Raw genomic sequence first — 22,017 nt, 5'->3', positions numbered from 1 at the left:
GGGCAACCGACTGACGCGGCTAGTAATTAATTTTCAATGAGAAGCTTGAGAAGTTGAGTGGTGACAACGCAATCGTATTTACAGTACGTTAAAAAACAGCTCAACACAATCCAGATCTAGTCAGTCGCGGGCACAAAACGAGCACTTGCTTAATTGGTATTGAATAGCGATCATAAAAGCTTCTGTGAGACATATTCAGCACTCAAAATGTTTTAATTCCCTCAAATTCTGCATTAGAAAAACAATTAGACTCAGGGATAAGGGACCCAGTTCATTTTCATCTCTGAATTGTAAAAGCAAAGTACTACATTACTACTACTACTAAAGCCCTTCTTCATTGTATGCTATTCATTGCACCTATTCTCTCAGGCTTATGGCAAATGGATGTTTGTTTGTCAGCTGTTCATTTGTTCATGCTTTGAAGTAAAAGTGTCATTGCATTCATGAAAGGCGCCATATAAATTCAAGCCATTATTATTGTCTCCACCAGGCCGAAGGCATGTGGGGAGAGTATGTTTTGCACTCCGTCCGTCCGTTTGTGTGTCCGTGTGTCCGTGAACAGCTAATCTCGGCCACCGTTAACCCGGTCGATGCCATATTTTGCACACACACTCCCTGGATGCCAACCATGAACCTCTGCCCCAAACTTTCCAGAACGGCCTGTTATAGCGCCACCAGGAGGCCGCTTTGTGCAAAACAGCCACCGTTAACCCGGTCGATGCCATATTTTGCACACACACTCCCTGGATGCCAACCATGAACCTCTGCCCCAAACTTTCCAGAACGGCCTGTTATAGCGCCACCAGGAGGCCGCTTTGTGCAAAACAAGTTTTTGCACAGTACACCTACAGATTTTGTCCAAACATCACGCAAATTGGTACACAGTCTCTCTAGAGCCATTCAACGAAACGGGTCTTTCAGATTTATCAGACTCCATCCTGATTGGTTAAGATTGGCTTCCAAAGTTCACAGGAGTGCTCATGTTTCAAACAAAATGCTGCAAATCATGAACACATCGTGTGATTTCCGTGAAATTGTGCACCCACATTCCCACTAGGCCGAGGACGAAATGCCACATGAACAATTTCAACTCAGCCTCAAGGTGGCGCTATAACTGGCCAAAAAGTGTTTTACCTCTAACTGCACGGATCTGTGGATAACCTGGTGGAGACCTGTGCCCGGAAGGGCACTTTTTCTAGTTATTACATGCTGTGAGCTTGCAAAAAATAAGTAAAAGTTGGATGAAGCTCTTGAACGGACAGAGATCTCACAGTGTTACGCAACCCTTGTGGGCAGGGTGGGTGTGCGTAGCCGAGGTGGGGGGTTGTTTTCACAACGCTGGTGACCGTTAGCATGTGAAATGGAGCTCCTTTAACCACTGTGTTAAGGGCTCAACGCACAATACTTCACTAGGTTGTTTCACAACCAAAACACTTAAAACATCATGAAGCATTCTTACTGAGTCACTGCTGGCACACGTACATGTAAACATGCTTGATAGAGCGGCGCCTACAGTATGTCACTTTCTGTTCCTGTTGTCTTTGTGTGGCAGCATTGTTGGAAAGTAACCAAATACTGTACTTAATTTTGAGGTACATTTGCTTTAGTGTAGCCTACATTTCTCAGTGCTTTGCACTTCTACTCAACTACATCTCAAAGGCATTTATTGTTATGCCACTACAATTATCTCAAAGTAAACCTTTACTGGTTACTTTGTAGATTTAGATTAGTATTATTACACAACACACATTAACACATAAGCTCTATTTTATACTCACAAGCTCATGTGCGACGCATTGTTGTTTTGAAAAAATATATGTAAAAGTGGGCATTGCTACTTATCGATTCCCAAAACTGTTACTTTTCAGTATTCAAATAAAAAAATAGCAAAAGCAGCAGTTCTACAAGCTCAAAATGTGTTGCTTCGTGCCATGTTTCAACCTTGTATGTAGATCTACTACTAAAAAGTGAGAATATGGAGATAAAAACAACTGACCATGAAGTATTCTTAGGTTCCGAGTCACAGCTGACACAAATACATGCGGTAGAAGGCAGTTCTGTCATTGTATTGACCCATTGTCTTTGTGTGGCTGTCCCCTCCCTTACACTCGCCTGCTGTGGTGAAGTTACTCAACACTACTGGTTTCTGTGTTGTTGCATATTGCATATCGGTGTGTAACTTTGTAAGAATATTGTCGCTGTCGGGCAGAAACCTCTTATCTCCACATTTTAACTCTTTGTTGTTGTTTTTATTAATTAATGCCCTACTTGAACATAACAGCGTCATACAAAAGCATCAAAAGTAGCAGTTCTACAAGCTCGATATGCGGCGCAAGGGTGGGGGGGGGGCTGTGCGACTGTTGCCAATTCCTTACATCATATCATAAAAATCACACTTGTGTGAAGTGAGGGGCACCTGGTAATGTTGAAATTAAGCATCACTTTGACTTTTAGAAGCCTGCACACATACAGTATGTGGCAGAGTCACTTTCATTCATTGCAGATTCACTGCCACTGTATGTGTTACGACTCGTAGCGTACGAGACATTAATGCAGTGCGTTATTGCATACAAATCACACCCGTGTGACAGGGGCGCTCTTATCATTTTATACTGGCGCAAAATAGACACTAAAGGCCTAGCCTATTCATAGTCTGGATTTTCGGTGATGAGGTGACCGCCGCTCCGGTGGTGAGCTGACCACCGGAGCTGAAATAACGTTGAGCGGTGGTGAGTAAAAACAGAGAGAAGGGCTGGAGCGGTGACGGTGGTTTGCTCTTCACCGCGGCTTGTGACGTCATGTAGTAGTTCGGTGGTCCACCGTAAATCCAGACTATGTATGAGCCTTAAGCCGATTTGCTCGTCTACATGATGCCTACACAGTACACACTGATGCCTAGAAGGTCCGGAGGGACCGAAACGTTGCATTAAAATGAAAATACTCATGTACCGAGCAAATACAGTGTGCGGGTGTATTCTATTCCTTTCATTGATGTCCACTGGCCTACACACCTGTGCCGACGCCTGATGTCTAGGTGTGAAAAAATAAATCCTACACATATGACATCAATTCTCCATTCATTGTCAATGGGAATTTAATGTTTGCGTGAGACGAAAATCTACACCAATAGCTGAATATAGGAGGGGCTTTCTGTCAATAAAGATAATCAGTCACAGTCACATGACGTCTCACGTTGTCACGTCAGTGCCCTAACCAAGCTTTAAAGGTCAGATTTTTGGTACAAGTGCTCTAAACAAGCTCTAAAAGTCCATAGACTTGACGTCATTTCAAAAGCCATGCAAACAGGTGGGTGGGAGTTGCTGGCGGGAGGGATGGGGGGGGTCTTTTGAGGTCTCTTCGTCCCGGAGAGTGAGATCCAAGACAAAGAAACAACAAAACTAAACGAGAGAGAAGCATTGTTTGCCTCGATGGCTCCTGTCCATAGTGGGAGAGAGAGAGAGAGAGAGAGAGAGAGAGAGAGAGAGAGAGCACCAGGGCCACTACTCATACACCAGTAATATCCTCTCTGAATAATGGCTGTTATTCTATCTATCTCATCCCCCCGGCCACACGTGCACACACGCACATGCGCACACGCACACGCACACGCACACGCACACGCACACGCACACACACACACTCCGAGGCGCCCGTGCTGAACGAGAGTGAGTTCAATCCGCCCGGCACTCCCGAGCTGTCATAGATCATTTTCCCCCCTCGACTGGGACCTTTCAGCCAGCCTCTACACCTCTCTCTCGCCCCTCTCTGCGCACCTGTCATCTGCCAGACTGCCCCCCCCCCCACCCATTGTCACAGGACCCATTAAGGAGAGAGAGAGGAGCCCAGATCAAACGATGCAAAACTCTCTCTCTCTCGCTCTCTCTCTCTCTCTGTTCGGCTGACATAACAGAAACCTGGGTGGTGGGGGGGATCAGGGGGGAGGCTGCAGAATATATGCCTAAAACACAAGAGTATACACTTTTTCTCTCTCAACTTTCTCCATCTCTTCTTGTGGTTCTCTGTTTAAAATATGACTTAGCACAAAACTGGCTATATGCCTGACTCGCACTCAAGTTGCGTGCCAACGGCGCACACTGTGCAATAGCCGGTCTACAAGCTCACAATGTGTTGCCGTCCGACGCGTTGTGAGCTTGTAGATCGGCTATTTATACAATTGTGCTAAAACTGGCACTCGACTAACAGCATGCATAAATCAGGATTTTAGTGTGTGGGGGTGGACAGGAGAGGGGATGCAAAGTTCAAGTTGTTACTGTTACTGACACGCACGTGTGCGCACACGCACACGTGCGCTCACAAACACACACACACACACACACACACACACACACACACACACACACACACACACTGACATCACAGACAGAAACTCACCGGGATCCCTTCCAAAAAGCACGAGCGTGGTGGCAGTATTATGCAAATTGATATTTTTGGCCGCTTCCAAACATTTCAACCTTTCAATAAGTTCAACACGTTCTGCCTCACTACTGTCCTGGAGGCCCGTACAACTTCTATCAATGTCACTCCTACGCACTGGGGGAAGAACTGTCTTTTTCCTTTTACTAAAGTAAAAGTATCAATATTGCCCATAACTATTGAAACTCATATAAAAAAATGGTCAAATATTCTGCAAAGTTTTAGGGTGCATATTCAATTAAATTCACACATACCAAGCAACAGAACTACCCCCCCCCCCCCCAAAGTTATATATGTCAATATCTGTCTATATCACAACATCTAAATGTTCTGTTACAAGTGAAAGGCAAGGTCTTCAATAGGGAAAGTAAGTACATGTACCAAAGAAAATTAAAACTTTTTCAGAAACAGCTCAAGTATGGCTTAGGATCACAAGTACAACATTGCCTCTGATGTAGAAGTATTGAAAGGAGGACGTAGCTCAAGTAAAGAAAAAGTACCTCAAGGTTCCTTATTAGCGTGGTTTAGGTTTGCGTTAACCCAGCGCTACTCTTTGGCTAATTAGCACACCTTCAAGCGGAGATGAGGGCGCTGCTAATTATTGCGATCACCTTGCGTCGGTGTTGTTGCTGCTTTTGGAGACACAAACAGGGCTACACTGTGGTGTGTGTGTGTGTGTGTGTGTGTGTGTGTGTGTGTGTGTGTGCGTGTGCGTGCGCGTGCATGTGGTGGGTTGTGTTTGCTTGAGCATGGCTGTGTGTCAGTGTTGCCAGCTTTTGTGAAATAAGCAACCAGATCTAGGAAAACAAGACATACTATTGACTGTCATTAGACCCACACCCTATACCCAAAACTCTAACCTAACCCTAAGCGCAAGCACGGCGCAACACATGTCGGACCAACACATTGTCGGGAGCGACTGGCGATTTTTTTCCACATGTCGGACCTTTGGTGTGTCGGATCTGCATGTGCATCCCACTACATTAGGCCACATGAGCACTTTAAAACGGTATACTGTAACAGCTATTTAAAAAAAACACCACTAATCTGGTCCGGGGCTCCATGGCACACAACATCTTCAGATGGGGGTTAGGGACAAATACATTTATTTAGGGATCCATAACATGCAAATATTTGAGAAACACGCATTTGAATAATGATAAATAATTAAAAAAAAGCTTAAATAAGCCTCACAACCACCAATAGTTTACACGCAACTTTACAGAAAAATAAGCCCAATGTCGCTTATAAGCGGACATGGCAACACTGGCTGTGTGTTTGTGGGAAAGCTAGCATCGATGGGGCCTGGCCTGCTCTCTGTGCTAAACCCTCACATATCACTGTCTGCTTATTTCCATATATAGCTCACTGGGTCAGAAGAGGACACTGCATCTCCTCTCTCTCTTTCTCTGAATCTTATACCCCCACCTCCCTTTGTATCTCTCTCTCTCTCTCTCTCTCTCTCTCTCTCTCTCTCTCTCTCTCTCTAACTTTCTCTCTGAGTCTTTGTATACCTGACACCCCTCTCCCTCTCGATTTATTTCTCTCTCCCTCTCCTCCTTACAGCCAGCCAATGTCGACAGTGCTTACTAAGAAGTTTAAGCTCTCGAGGAGGAGCGAAGATGATCTTTCACTCCCTCCCTCCCTCCCTCGGAGAGAGAAGCAGAGTCAACAGTATTTTCAAGAGTGTTGTATTCCGCTCAGACAAATTGGTCGCAGTGGGGGTGCATCTGTTGTCTTTAAGAAGCATTTAAAATGCTGCTCCATTACTATCTTCTGTTCTGTGTGGTTATATGTATACTGCCCCTCCTTAACCAGACTGCAAGCCGTCTGTATGCCAGTGGTTCTCAGTGAGAGGGGGTTGCTGGGGAGAACTTTATCCCAATAAGAGCTGAGGCAGATTCTACAAATGCCTTCTAGATCAGTAGTTCTACAAATGCCTTCGGAATCAGTATTTTGCAGGCACTTTCAAGATTTATCAAAAATAGAAGATCTACAAGCTCGCAGCATGGCAGAAAGAAATGCACTGTGATATTTCCCCGGTTTCAATGGATTAACCCTATTGGCTGTGTGAAAATAGACGATGTACAAGCTCGCAATGGTTTGCCATGTGACACATTGCGAGATTGTAGATCTACTAGATACTGTAGCTGTAGCGCTACATGAATCTCCATTGGACCAGTGAGGATATCCACAGTTTTAAAGACAATGGAGACAGCTTCGTTATTGGCGTGAAAGACACAAATAATAGAACTAGAGTATTTTTCTGTCTGGATTTCATCAGCCCCATAACAATACCCAGACTGAAAACTTTTGCTGGCATTGGTTTGGTTCAAACTTGTTTTGTATAGACTTCAGCACAGCATTTGACACCACCGATCACAACATTCATCAATAAATTACACCAGTGAGTTGGTGTACGGGGACTGGTTCGTTAGGAATCTATGACTCAACTCTAGACGAGTTCTTACTAAGAAATTTAACATTTCAAGCATGCTCTCTCTCTCTCATGACATATCCTGCTGTGCAGTCTCAAACAAAACGACCAACATTCAGACGAGGATATTAGTCATGTTCTTTTTTTTAGAGCTTACGGTTGACTCAACTGTGACCTCTCTCTCTCTCTCTCTCTCTGCCTCTTCCTGGCTTGTGTTTGGTTAAGATGCCTCAACCGCTTCTCGTGTCCTTATTATAACTGAAAGCTGACGCAATGATGACTAACTTTGTAAAACTGTAGAGCAACAATCTTCATATCTTGTTCTCTCTCTCTCTCTCTCTCTCTCTCTCTCTCTCTGCTATTTTCCGTTTGTTGGCGAGGAGCTTCAACTTGACGGTTATTGCTTCGTTAAAGTCGTTAGAAAGAAGTATGTCTCTACTTTGTGTTTCGCTGTGTTTACTGGCCAACGCCAGAGAGAGAGCTGTCGCTGCCGGGGACATAAAACATGCTCATTAAACCTCTCGCTCTCTCTCTTTCTCCCTCTGACCGTTATACTGGTCAAAGCTGTGACAACAATGGCAACCGATCCACCAGAAAGGAAGAACGACGTCTATACACTGGGTTTAGCATAATAGACCTTGGTAAAAGCCTGGTGTAGTTAGGAATTACGCCATCAGTGACACGCACGGATGACATCACTGAAACTCAGCTGACCGTGTCATTAGGTGTTGTGTTTATCCCCTACCAGAAAAATGGCCTGGGCATTTATGGTTTACAGGAAATGTGTGTGTTCTCAAGCGACAACATCGTTACATCACGTGTACGTCACCCGGCTGTCCATAAAGCTTTGCGTTTCTCTACATTACTTCTACGCTCCTGGCATCTCCGTGAGGTAGGAGTTTGTCAACCCGCCTCTCTCCCACCATCCACAGGTGACGATAGGCGCCGGCGCCTCCAGCCCGCCAATCAACATGCAAGGGGTCCAACCCGAGCTAGACTCCTCCACCGCCTCCCAGCCTCCATCAGGAGTGGCATTCAAAACAAGCAGGGCGAGACATCAGTCTGTCCCCTTCCACCTCAGCCTCGCCATGGAGGAAACAGAGAAAACTCCTCCTACCCTGCTGCCGCCGCAGGCGGTTAGCTCCGCCTCCCTGCTGGCGTGCTGCGCCGGCCTGGCGCTGTTCTGCGTGGCGGCCGACCACGCCCTCACGCTGTCAGCGGTCCGCCGTCACCTCTGGCTGCGGGCGGCTGTGGACAACGCCGCGCACGGATTGGTCGGCCTGTGGTCGTGGGCCATCGTGATCGGGGGATGGAGGACAAAGCGTGGCCTGTGCGAGGTCCTGCTGGCCGGGCTGATGGCGTCGCTCGTAGACGTGGACCACTTCTACATGGCCGGGTCCCTGTCGCTGGAGGCGGCCATCTCTCTCCCCCGCCGACCTCCGCTCCACTGCTCCTCGCTCATCCCCGTCCTGTGCCTCTCGCTCTGGCTCCTCGCGCGGACGGTGATCCCAGACGAGTCGTTGTGTCGCGCCTCCTCGCTGCCGTGGATGCTGTTCGTGGCCATGGCGACGCACCACGTGAGGGACGGCGCGCGCCACGGCCTGGAGCTGTGCCCGCTGGGCTGCACGCCGCCCGTGCCCTACTGGGCGTACGTGGGCTCCACGGCCGCGCTGCCCCCGCTGTGCTCGGCGCTCATGCGCCTGGCGGGACCGAGGGACGATGTGAGCGCTGTGAAGAGCGGGGTTCTGTCCGCTGAGGTTTAACTGGTTCCGTTGAACTAAATACACCTTAGGAACACTGTATACCATGCTGCTGCTTTTTTTACCCTCGCCTGCAGGGCCGCATGGTGCCTGCATATCGTACGTTGTTTTCGTATAACGCCCTGCTCGATCGTACTACGGCGTCACTCAAAAGCATCAAAGGCAGCAGATCCACTCAGAGTGTTTCGAGCTCGTCGATCTGCTACTTTTTTCAATTTGAACCCTGAGAAGTAACAGCTTTGAACATGAGGTTTCCAGCCGACAGAGGCTATATGCTGATGATGTTCCAAACATCGGCTACTGTTGTGACATTCCAAAGTTCCAGACGCCCTGTCATCGGCACTTCATCAGTGGACTGTCCAGACATTGACACAGACACAGTTGGAGGGAAATTGCTTTGATCTATTGATCCGAGTGTTCTTTTTGTTTTCTTTCTCTTCAAACCTCTCCCGGCGGTCTGCCCCAGCTGCCTCTATCTCTTCTCTTGTCACGAGAACTGCAAATGATGATGGAGCACATGCACACAACATTCATTTTATCCATCAACTTTACACCGGTTAGGCATGTGACTCGACTATAGATCAGCCGTTCTCAAAGTTATTTTTTATATTTTATATATATATATTGTACTTCAATAATCCCCATAACTCTGGGAGTATATACACATACATATTCCAAATTCCATTTCTATTCCAAATTCCATTTGTACACTCTCAGAGTTAAGGCTCATACATAGTCTGGATTTTCGTTGGTGGGGTGACCACCGAACTACAACGTAACGTCACGAGCCGCGGTGAGGAGAAAACCACGGCCACCGCTCCACCCTTCTCTCTGTGGTCACCTCACCACCGAGAATCCAGACTATGAATGAGCCTTTACAGACCCCACTTTGAGAACCATTGGTGATTCACAGTGATTGTGGACCCCTGGTGGTCCCTGGATGGACCCGTCCTTAAAGACCCACGCCAGCGGAAATGGCAGTGTTCCGTTCCTCGGCCGACACATGTCGCTCGATGCATAAATTGTCCTGTGGCGACTGGCTCCCGTTGTTTTGGTCGCAGTGCTTTCCGTGTTTATTCACGGATGTTCTCTGTGGAATCTCATTGGAAAACCAAATTGTCGCGGATCAGACATGATGCATAATTCATAAGGATATGGATTACTAAGTGAGGGCAAAAGCTGCACGGAGCCAAAAGCTACTGTACGACTAACTCCTTTAGGGACATTCTTTGGGGTTAGAAAAGTACATTTATTGAACAGATATTCTTTTTTCTGAGAATTCTAAAGCACACCAGGGTACATGTAGACGGGGACACTGTGCTGCAGTGAAGGTCATGTCGGATGACAATGCAGTGATTCTCAAACTTTTTCATTGCATACAGTGGTGTAAAGCAGTTGTTCCCAAACTTTTTCATGTCAAGGACCCACAATTTTACACTTATTGGCCTGTGGACCCCCATTTGAAAAGATATGCCAGGGACCCCCATAAGAGAAGATATTTACGGCACTAGCAGTGATTCTCAACCAGTTTAATTTCAAGGACCCCCCAGTGTGACGTGCATTAGTCTACGGACACCCTCATTTAATGGCATTTCTATGTCTGGGACCCCCAATTTAAATGTTAAAATCAATGTTAATTTTAACTCTGAGAGTGTACAAATGGAACTAAATGGACCTGTTTGGTTCCATTTGTACACTCAGAGTTACAGACCCATTAGGGTCCATTTGGTTTCTAACTATATATAATTTAGCTGGAGATCCCCTGGAACTCCCTCAAGGACCCCTGGGGGTCCCCGGACCCCACTTTGGGAACCACTGGTGTAAAGTACATGTACCCAAGTACTGTACTAAAATGCAATTATGATATGTGTACTTTAATGGGGTATCTCAATATTCAATACTTCTCCACTACATCTCAGAGATAAATATTGTACTTTTTATGCCACTACAATTATTTGAAAGTTTTAGTTACTAGTTACTTTGTTGATTTTGATTATTACAAAACCCCTTCAGCCCTATACATTTTGGCCATTAACATATAACAGATCTACAAGCTCACAATGTGGCACGACGTGATACATTGTATGCTTTCTATACTTATATTATATTGTATACATTGTATATGTATATATGTATATTTCTATACTTGAAGAACTTGTGTAAAGGGACATTCTGTACTTTTGGTACTTTGTACCCGAGTTGGTGTTGGCTAGACTGTGCACTCGCATCTGTACTGTATGTCTATCACGTATACCAATGAAGCATTTGAGATTCAAACCCATAATGGAGACTGCCCTATCTATGAACCATAGAGCTATAAAGGATAGAGACCCAACCGGAGCGTTAGCCCCGCCCAACGATATTCATTTCAGTGGAGGTTGCTCAGTGGCGTTTTGAAGCACCCGGAAGACTGCCAGAAGTATAATTATAACTCACTGGCTCGAGCGAGCGGAAGTTTAGCCTAGCCTGGCCCCAGACCTCCATTTTGAGGTCCGGGCTTACGCACGTGACGTCATGAACGTCCGTCCACCTCCATGAAAGTGCTGCAGTTCCTCATTTCGCCAGTAGGTGGTGGCAGCTTCAACGTTGGATAGCCTTACTGGGGGCTTGCTATAAGCGCTACACACCGAGTCTCTTTCTCCCCACATAAACGGCTGGTGTTAAAGCATCATCTTCTCCTGGACTTCAGCGAGAAAGGCGTGCGAGGGAGGAGGATGAGGAGGAGGATGAAGGAGGAGGACTGCTGGGCTTGCATTTTTATCGGCATCTCGCACAACCAACTTTTATCTGAATTATTGAATTTCCTCCTTTCTTACACTCGAACGACGAAGTGAGGTGGGGAGCTGATTCGGCAGAATAATACAAAACGGGGAGTAAAAAGAGAAAAGTGTGCGCGTGTGCGTGTGCGTGTGTGTGTGTGGAGGGGAAGGTCTGACTGACTGTTTAGTGAATTGGATAAATGGAAGACGTGTTAGTGAAGACGTGAGACCTGCGGTAACAATGTTCAGACAACACTGAGGTGAACGGATAGCTAGGAGAGAGAGAGGGGGGGGGGGGAGGGAGAGAGAGAGGGGGGGAGAGAGAGGAGCAGGAGTGGAAAGTAACTAAGTAAATTACTTAAGTACAAGTTTACGTCTACTCCACGAGAGAGAGAGAGAGAGAGAGAGAGAGAGAGAGAGAGAGGGAGGCCAAAGGGTCAAAAGCTGTAATTGCTTCTTATTGGCGTGCATGGGCCAGGGGCCAGGGGTACTTTAGAGAGCACTGCTGCTTATTATTCCAAGCAATTCACACCTGTATGTGTGTGTGCGCGCGCGTGTGTGTACACATGTGTGTGTGTACACATGTGTGTGTGTACCCAGCATAAGCACACAGACATTCACACGGACACACACACACACATGATCCAGGGACTGTGTGTGTGTGTGTGTGTGTGTGTGTGTGTGTGTGTGTGTGTTGAACGTAGGTGGTCACAAGTATCATCAGTCCAACAAACACGGCGAGCCAGGCTCAACAACACTCGTTATGAAATCTCATGAATATTAATAGGTTACAACAAAAACTCTAAAGCACTCTGTCAGAGATTGTGTTAACCTCGCCTGGAAGGGAGGGAGGGAGAAAGAGAGAGAGAGAGAGAGAGAGAGAGATAGAGATTATTTTATTATTATTACCTGTGTAGATTTTCAGAGTTGAGGTAAACAGCACAGAGAAGAGAAAGAGATGAAAAAAGGAATAATTATAGATGACATCCACTTTATCACAATTTGCTCCATCAACACACACAGTTTCTCATCTTCAAAGATTAGTCTACGGTATAATTCAGTTATTGGTATTGCATAATTTACAGAGCCAGTTGCGGGAAGAGAGGGTGGAAAGTATAATATGCGACACATATTTCTGTCAGAATTACAATTACAATCAGTGACGCCTCAAAGTATGCGGTGGAGAGACGCGATCCAGTCGGCTATTCCAGTACTCTCCAACCCATTACTTGAGTCAAAACTCAAAAGTATAAATACTCCTGGTGAAATATATAGTTGCTATTTAGTCACTACTATAGGGTTGGGATCCTTCAGGATATTTACGATTCCGGTTCCTTAAAACCCCTTTTGGTGTTTTAAACATTGTTATAATTTAGCTATTGAAAAATAGCAGATATACAAGCTCATAGTGCCACCGAGTGGCACGCTACGAGCTTGTAGGTCTGCTATTTTTGAAAAATCATGAAAATATTTATTTCAGAAAACTGGAGGATTTAGAATATATCTTTAAAAAAATTGAGGTCAGGCCTAAATGGGTTAAGGTTTCATGACATGCCGTTTTTCAATCTTTTAAAGTCTTTATCATTGTCCTTCAAATGTGAATTAAAAGGTTTTAAAATGCAGAAACATCCACAGTGAGCCATGGCAGGTTTCATTCTCTCTCCATGTTCTGGGCTACAGTATAGCAGACATGAAGTCCACACGCACATGCAGGCACACACACACACACACGCTATCAGGCAGGCAGGCAGGCAGGCAGGCTGACTGACTGACTGACTGTCAGTGCTCTCAATGCAGGGAAATCCAGGGAAAAGAACCGCTGAATTGCTGCATGGTCTGGTCTCAAGCTGCTGCATATGACTCTCCCACACCTGAAACTACAGTAGTAGGGATTGGAAGATAATGACAGCCGCAGTGTGTGTGTGTGTGTGTGTGTGTGACTGTGTGTGTGTGTGTGTGTGAGTGAGAGACTGTGTGTGTGTGTGTGTGTGTGTGTGTGTGTGTGTGTCTGTGTGTGTGTGTGTGTGTGTGTGTGTGTGTGCGAGTGTGTTCGTGCGTGCGTGTGTGTCAGTGTCAGTGTGTGTATGTTCGCAATCGGTTGGGGGGGGATCCAGGGGCGATGGAAACACAAGCAGCATGGGGCAGATAAGAAAGACAAGACCTCCTCCCCCCCTCCCCACTCCCCATCCCCACATCCCCCCCAAATCTCCCACAAGGGATTTAGGGTAGTTGTTCTTTTTGGAACGCGTAAAAAAAAGAAACATGTGTGGTGGTTCACTCTTTCCAAGAAGATGGAAAAGACAAACCAAAAACAACACCACTGTTGGCTGCACTGATGTTTGATTCATCAGTTTTCCTCCCTAAACACACGCCACTCTGTCCCTGTACTGGTTGTACAGGGACCTCGTCGTGGGGTTCCAGACACTCTGTTGGTTATACAGGGACCTATCACACGCCACTCTGTTGGTTATACAGGGACCTATCACATGCCACTCTGTTGGTTATACAGGGACCTATCACACACCACTCTGTTGGTTGTACAGGGACCTATCACACGCCACTCTGTTGGTTATACAGGGACCTATCACACGCCACTCTGTTGGTTATACAGGGACCTATCACACGCCACTCTGTTGGTTATACAGGGACCTATCACACGCCACTCTGTTGGTTATACAGGGACCTATCACACGCCACTCTGTTGGTTATACAGGGACCTATCACACGCCACTCTGTTGGTTATACAGGGACCTATCACACGCCACTCTGTTGGTTATACAGGGACCTATCACACGCCACTCTGTTGGTTATACAGGGACCTATCACACGCCACTCTGTTGGTTATACAGGGACCTATCACACGCCACTCTGTTGGTTGTACAGGGACCTATCACACGCCACTCTGTTGGTTGTACAGGGACCTATCACATGCCACTCTGTTGGTTGTACAGGGACCTATCACACGCCACTCTGTTGGTTGTACAGGGACCTGTACTGGTTGTACAGGGACCTCGTCGAGGTGCTCTAGACAGAGAGAGCCATCAGAGAGAGTTATTCGAGCGCTGTCTCCTCCCCACCCGGCTAATCTGGAGGACATCTCTGTGATGTATGGAGGAGACAAGCTATAGACACGGTGCCATGGGGGTGGGGTGGGGGGGTAGGACCACTTTCCTGTAATGAAGAGAGAAAAAAGGGAATTGTGGAGAGAGAGAGAGAGAGAGGGTATAGTCCCATAGGCTCAATAGACTGGCCATCATTAACGGGCCTAATCTGTCCTTTATATAGCTTTCCCCCATGGCTCACTGCACTGCGAAGGTGGCAGAGAGAGAGAGAGAGAGAGAGAGAGAGAGAGAGAGAGAGAGAGAGGCAGTGAATGTTAGGGCTGAAATTTCTTAAAAGGGCACTTTTGGCAAAAAAAATCAAATCCCCTCTCCCTCTCCCTCTGCCTCTCTCTCTCTCTCTCTCTCTCTCTCTCTCTCTCTCTCTCTGTAATTAGCACTAGGCAACAGTGCAACACTATCTCCCTCTCTCTGTTTCTGGCACAACAGTGCCACTTTTGCCCCTACTGGTAATCACTACTCATAGTCACATAGCCACATAGTCACATAGGTTAACACAGGCATTGCTGTTCCTTGGAGTGGAACAAAAAAATAGAGAATAGCTGATCTACAAGCTCTCTGTGCATTTGTGTGAACTAGTTTCGGTGCGCGACCCCATGCTCTTTAGCTACTGGAGACGCAGCATACGACATGGATTTACTTTCTACACAGAAAGACAAAATTCTTTGCACCATAGAAAAATGCTGCATTCATGGTCTGGAGAGAGATGCCAGTTTTTATACAGACGGGTAAAGGGCGCACGTGCCTGAAAGGGAGCATATTGTTGATGTTGATGGGTGTGATCTGGTGTACTGTAATGTGGGTGCCAGTGGGCCGGGCTGGGAAACTGGATCCAAACACACACTACTTCAAGCGACTTGATTATTTGCCTTATTTGGCCGTATAGCAGCTCTGTTCTGTCGACTGGCACGGACTGAGTGGAATCACGGCCATGGCGGTTGGTCCAGACCCTGTGTGTGTGTGTGTGTGTGTGTGTGTGTGTGTGTGTGTGTGTGTGTGTGTGTGTGTGTGATGTGTTGGGAGAAATGGCGTCTAGCCCTGCCCCCGGCCAAGGACTTTTTGAGGCTGGGAATTACCCCTAGATTAAACCCTGTGTTCATGTACTGGTGTCAATGTCACCACTGACACATGGAAACCTTGCATCTATTATATCCAAAACAGAGTGAATTTAATCGACTAGAACTATGAGGAAAATGTACTAAGTCATTATCTGTATGTTGGGTTGGGCTTAGGTGTTGCACTCTGAAAATAACAGATGTACAAACTCACTTAATGCGTTGCGATTCAGCATGCAACCAAGTGGAAAATCAGCCATGTTGTCATCAAGAGACTTTTTTGGTCGACAAAATCAACAGTAGATTTAAACTCATTCTTATTCTGTAGCATTTAGTCGACTAAAACTGGACTAAAAACGAAAACCTTTCAGATGACTAAAACTAAATGTTATTCAAAAGACTATGACTAAAACTAAATAATAAAGTGCTGTTAAAATCAACACTGGCATGAAGGAAGCTATATATATATATAATTTTTTAAGATATCTTTTGGGCTTTTTTTACATTATTGATAGATACACAGTAACTTGACAGGGAACGGGGAGAGAGATGGGGGGGGGGGGGGGGGGGGGGGAGACACACAGCAAAGTTCGTCAGGATCTGAACTCGAACCCGCGACACAGTACACACTGCCCAGGCCTACTGTATATCCATTATCACTACGTTTTGTTCGACACCGTATAGTGAAGTACTGCATTGATAAAATAAACAAAACCTAAAAAAATGATTAAATATGTAGATACACGGTTTCTGCCCGACAGCAACACTATGTCAATATGGTCTGTATAACTGCCAAGGACAAACAGAGTAAGTAGGTCTACAAGGACTTGTATTTTGGAAGAATAATGATGATGTGGAAACATTCCACTGGATTAATTCAAGTCATGGCTTTATTTCTAAGAGCTGCATGCCAATGTTTCCTCAATGTCAACTGTGAAAATGTGGACAGTGATGGGAGCGTTATAGTCACACGTTCCACTTTAAATAAAAGTACCAATACAACAATGTAAAAGTTAAAATGTACTTGAGTGAAAGTTGAAAAGTTTGCATCAAAATATACATAGTAGGCCCAGGCCGTAGCGTAACGGTCTGGGCACCGGACTGGTAATCCAGTCGCAGTGTGCCGCGGGTTCGACTCCCGGACCCGACACGGCCTTTACTGCATGTCATCCCCCCATCTCTCTCCCGTTTCCTGTCAGCCTACTGTCTGTCCCTTCAAAAATCAATAAAAGGCGTAAGCCGCAAAAAAATATCTTAAAAAAAAAATATATATACATAGTAGCAAAAGTAAAAAAGTACTCCTTATGCAGAATGTCCCATTTCACAAAAAATCTGAAAACCGTTAATATAGCAGATACCGGTATACAAGCTCGTATATCGGCTACTTTCAAATGGATGAAATTTATAGGGCTGAAGTGGTTAGAGTATGTTCTGTAATAATAGTCAAAATCTACAAAGTAACTATTAACTAAAGCTTTCACATAAATGTCTAGCGGAGAAAAATAACAATATTTTTCCTCTGAGATGTAGTGGAGTAGAAGTTAAAGTATTGAAAATTGAAAATAGGCCAGTAAAGTTAAAAATAAATACCACATATTTGTACCTATATACAGGTCGGTGTGGTAGGTGTACCGCATATAGTATACCTACGTAGGCTACCGTACTTGAGTAAATATACTTAGTTTCTTTCCACTACTGAAGAGCTGTATGCCAATGTTTTTTCAATGTCAACTGTGAAATGTGGACCACATTGGACACAAGCTGCCACGATCGATAACGGCATGGCCATTATTTGGTTAGGCCCAGTTCTTACGGTTAGGGTTGGCACTGTTCTTTTTGGTTATGATATGTCAGAGCTGCTGGTTCCAGGCCAGACAGGCTGCAGACTCCCTCCTCCCCAAAGTCAAAACTAAAGCTAAAATAAGTCCTTTGGTCAACATAGTTTAACTCGTTGAACACCTTGATAGTAGAATGCTCCATGTGTCTGGTACAACATATTTTTAGATGGGGGTTCATTAATTGAGCAGTTGAGATGAAGAACCATCTAAGTCCATAATAATTATCAATCTATCTATAAAGGCACCAAGTCAAATTCGACACACGCGTTCCACACCACCACAGGGAGTGCAGTGCCCGACCTTGAGTCGGTCGGATCCACGATTGTCCAGAACCGCCACAAAAGGCCTCTGCCCAGGCTCTGGACAGGCAAAATAACTGGGTGGGGCATAGATATCGTTTCAAGTAGGCCAGTGCCCAATTCCATTTGGTTAAATACAATTCAAATGAACTTTATTAGTATGAGAAAAAATACTGTGTTTTAAAAAGTGGCATCAAATGGGAGGTCTGTGGTACTATACTGTGCTATATCAAACTGCTATCATTGAATTCATGGAGATTTGTTTGTTTTGTTTTTGTCGTATTCCTGAGCCAATCATTTGATGACCAGGTAGCTGTTGAGTGTCCTACCGGAGTCGTCGCTGTTTTGCTCAAGAATTATTATTTTTTGGGGAGAACTACTCTTTAAACTCCCCACGTGGTGCCAAACTCCATCATCATTTCCCAACATGGTGCCCACAGACAGACATTCCTGAGAGAAATATGTTTTCTCTTCAGTTCAGTGTCTCAGGTGGTGCAGAAAGAAAAACAACACCAGCTGACTATAATCCAAACCTTCCTCCCTCCCTCCCTCCCTCCCTCCCTCCCTCCCTCCCTCCCTCCCGGAAGCGTAATTTCAGTGTGCCTGCTCACCCACCTGTATACAGACGCACACGCATGGATGGTTGGACATTTGCCCAGCCAGATACACCTCCCCCAGGTGGGCAGCTTTGGTCTAACGAAGCATCGTTTAATTTCTCCTTTAAGCTTTTGTATTCATTCCTTTCACTAATGCGCTCCACGTTATCGAGAACACACATCACCCACACCGCCGCCGCTGCCGGTGGTGAGCATTTCATGGTATCGTTTGCAGTGCTGCACAGACATCGCGGTCGCCTTTGCCAAAACGTGAAACGTGAACCCTTCCATGATAGGGATACATAACAGTACGCTGGGGGTATAGCCAACATGCAGGTGGATAGTAACTCATTTGTGTACTGTTTTAGTTTCGGTATACTTTACTTGAGTAATTTGTATTTTTGGATACTTTCACCAATACACTACATCAGTGTTTCTCAACCTTTTTCATATAAAAGGCCCATTATTTATTCAGTATTTGAGCCACGGACCACTGAGATTTAATCTTGCAGACCCAAAACTAAATAATTTTGTTATCCTTTGTCCACCACATGGAATGTGGTAGCATAGGAGAGTTAACAGGCATATATGGATTAAAACAACAATTCTTACTACATTTTCTAATTGTGTAGACGTCTTGTAAATTAACTGACGCAGATGTTTAACAACAATTTAACTCTCGAGAGCGTAACATGAAACCAAGTGAAGAGCGGTTAATTCGTTCTGTAGGTTTTTATAAATATAACCCAAGGGAAAACAAATGTTTGCCTAAATAATAACTACATTTTTTTTTTTTTTTATATATACAGTACAAGGTTTCCAGCCTGTGGGAACGCGCGTCACACAGGGAGAAGGACGAGTGTCTGTCGTCTCTCTCCTGAGTCAGAGTGATCCGCGAGGGGCTCTCCTCTCCGCTCCACACCGCTCCGCTCTGGGCGCTTTGGGAATACCTGTGTGGATTTGTGTCTCTCCTGGGGGACGCTGGAGAGTTTCATTACTTTGCCTTCAGCTGTCATATAGACTCAAGTTTATTCCCGTCCCCCTGGGCGTGGTAAATCCAGTCGCGCGAGGGGCTGGGGGCGGGGGCTTTGGGGGTAGGGGGTTTGCGACACCATGGAATAGTGCTATAAAATGAAGCCTAATCGGCCCCGGTCCCCTGTCTGTCTGTAAGTGCTTTCTGCCTTCTGGGAGCCATTTTCCCCCCTCTGGGATGGACATGATTGGCCGCGGTGACCATGACGAATAGCATCTCTGCCGCATCATCCAACTGCAATAGCAGTCAATGTTGGTTATATAGGTCCTCCTCCCCCTCCTCCCCCCAATCGCCTTTCAAGCATTGGAAAATCCCCTCCAACTGCCAACGCATAAAAGAGGAATTGTACATACATAGCTCTTTATGGCCAGAGCTCTTACTTAGCGTTATGAAATACAATTCCGTCTCCTTGCGGTAGGCAACCTCTGACTCCATTAGAGTATGCTGGGCCCGCACCACCATTACTGGATGGCTGGGTTTCAATACGGTTGCATCGCCGACGCCATCAGAAGCACTGCACATTTTTACGAGCGCACGTCTTCCAGTATATTGTCCCTGGAAGCACACAGTCGTCGTTGAGCCAGTGGTTCCAAAAATGTTTTCGGCTTGAGACCCATCGTGAAAGAGACATTTGGCAAGGAACCAAAATTGCAAGAATGCATTATGAATTCACGACATTTCACAGAGTGAAAACATCGGATCTACAAGTTCACAACACGGAGCCTAGAGTAACGATGAGATAAACAACGGGATGAAAGGCAGCTCTCCACCTCACCGACGTTGTTGGCGCTTAAGCGTTGGAAAGCGTCCGGTGCCGTTGAAAGGGCGGTGCAGGGTACTCTGTCGAGTCGGGTCGCAACTCGTAGGGAAGTGTCGAATGCCAGGGAAGCTTTCAACCGTCTGATAGCAGCGGGCTCTGTCGAAAAATACATAAAGCCTGGGCTATTTTAGCACCGTAGTAGCCGTCTGCCGGTGTCGGCTCTCAGAAACCTTCCAATTAACTGACTGATCTCCCATCCTCATTGGACTGCCAGTCTGTTGTAATCAGTAGGAGTCTGTTTGGAGGAGAGCTACCTCAACACAGGCCCATGTGGTTTGGTCAACAGTGTTGTGTAGATGGTGTGAGTGTGAGTGTGTGTGTGTGTGTGTGTGTGTGTGTGTGTGTGGCACAGCCTATTGCAATCGGTCCTCCGGCGTTTCACCTGAACGCCGCTCCTAATTACTCCATTAACGAAGTCTCGGCGCGTTCCCGTGGCTTTGCCTCCCGGCAACCTTCACAGCGTTAATTGAAACTCTCCCCCCCAGAACCTCAGAGAGAGAGAGAGAGTGCGTCTCAATTAACCTCCGCCGGGGGCTGCAATTGGCCAATTGCCCCCCTCCCCCACCTTTTCCCCCACTCCTACCTCACCGCCACCCAACCTTGCTTTGCATGTCAGCAAACACAGTCACAGCACAGGCGTGTCACCCAAAGGTCACGCCTGTGAAGTCACATTGCCAAGCCTTTGGTCTCTCGTTTGTGTGTGTGTGTGTGTGTGTGTGTGTGTGTGTGTGTGTGTGTGTGTGTGTGTGTGTCACGCGCACGTTAGTGCATGCACTGGTTTGGCTGGAGCCAGAGTTCTGATTTGGACTGCCTTATTAAAGGGGCTTTCATTTCTCATTACTGAGTGACGTTGATCCTCATTGACATTTTGACATTGAGTGCCAGTCGATTTCAATTCCCCCCCTCTGTGTCCTCCTCACGCGCACGCACGCACGCACGTGTGCACACACACACACACACACACACACACACACACACGTGCACATGCCAACAAGGCTGCAAGCACAGCAAAGTTTGAATTGCCTCCAGTCCCTCCTATTGAATGAAACAATTTGTCCTTCAGAGAGAGAGAGAGAGAGAGAGAGAGAGAGAGAGAGAGAGAGAGAGAGAGAGAGAGAGAGAGAGAGAGAGAGAGAGAGAGAGAGAGAGAGAGAGAGAGAGATCTGTATGCCATTGATGCTTTGGCAATATAATGATGCTTCTCATGCCAATAAAATATATTTGGATTGAACTGAGAGAAAGAGAGACAGACAGTGATTGGGAGAGGCTAAAAGGGAAGTGCAGAGAGATGAGAGCAGATCAGATGGGTGAGGGAGGGATTCAGACAAGCAGAAAAAGGCACACATCTCAATTGCCCTTGGATGTTCCTTTCAGAGAAGCCGTGAGTAAAGAGAAACACATCCACATTAAACATGTTGTTTTAATTACACCACTACATTGATCTGTCCTCTCCGTTCCCTGGTGACTGCTCTGCTCCTCTTCCACTATGTTACATTATGCCTGTTGTCAGCCAGCTGTGAACCGCTACATGCGCCTGTCCCTCTACTGTACCCTCATCATATATACGTACAGTTAATATGTGCGTGTGTGCGTGTGTGTTTGTGTGTGTGTTAGGTTGCGCACAGGTGGTGAAAAACAGCCATGCTGTTTTCGTGCTCAGACCCAAGCACCCAGTCACCCAGCCACACACATATATGTAGTTCAGTACCACTCAGAAAACACACAGCTAGGGTTTGTCAAAGTGGGTGCCGTGATGCCAGTCCCATGGTGGCACCTACTGTGTGACTCAATACAATGGTTTAAGGTATTCTCCACCCCCCAAAATGCGCATGGAAACTCTCACAAAGCGAGCCGTTTGCAGTCTAAT

The 22,017-nt window shown here is 46.1% G+C and overlaps 2 protein-coding genes across 9 annotated transcripts in view; one reads left to right on the top strand and one right to left on the bottom strand.

Annotated features, from left to right (window-relative positions):
- Positions 1-8,634, top strand: part of LOC310874072 (transmembrane protein 267-like) — a gene marked incomplete at both ends in the record, with an annotated part of 71,675 nt that extends 63,041 nt beyond the window's left edge. Inside the window, one exon of the mRNA XM_083786747.1 lies at positions 7,768-8,634. Coding sequence (XP_083642873.1) covers positions 7,768-8,634 — 867 coding nt within the window. The remainder of the gene's footprint in view (positions 1-7,767) is intronic.
- The window catches only part of LOC310874999 (protein sidekick-2-like), a 503,627-nt gene that overhangs the window by 272,322 nt on the left and 209,288 nt on the right, over positions 1-22,017 (bottom strand). The window lies entirely within an intron of this gene.

Source organism: Protomyctophum parallelum (assembly GCF_964188405.1).
Source record: "Protomyctophum parallelum genome assembly, chromosome: 17".
In the NCBI taxonomy this organism is placed as follows: domain Eukaryota; kingdom Metazoa; phylum Chordata; class Actinopteri; order Myctophiformes; family Myctophidae; genus Protomyctophum; species Protomyctophum parallelum.
Note: the sequence above shows the minus strand (reverse complement) of the source record. Positions and strands in the feature narration are given on the sequence as shown.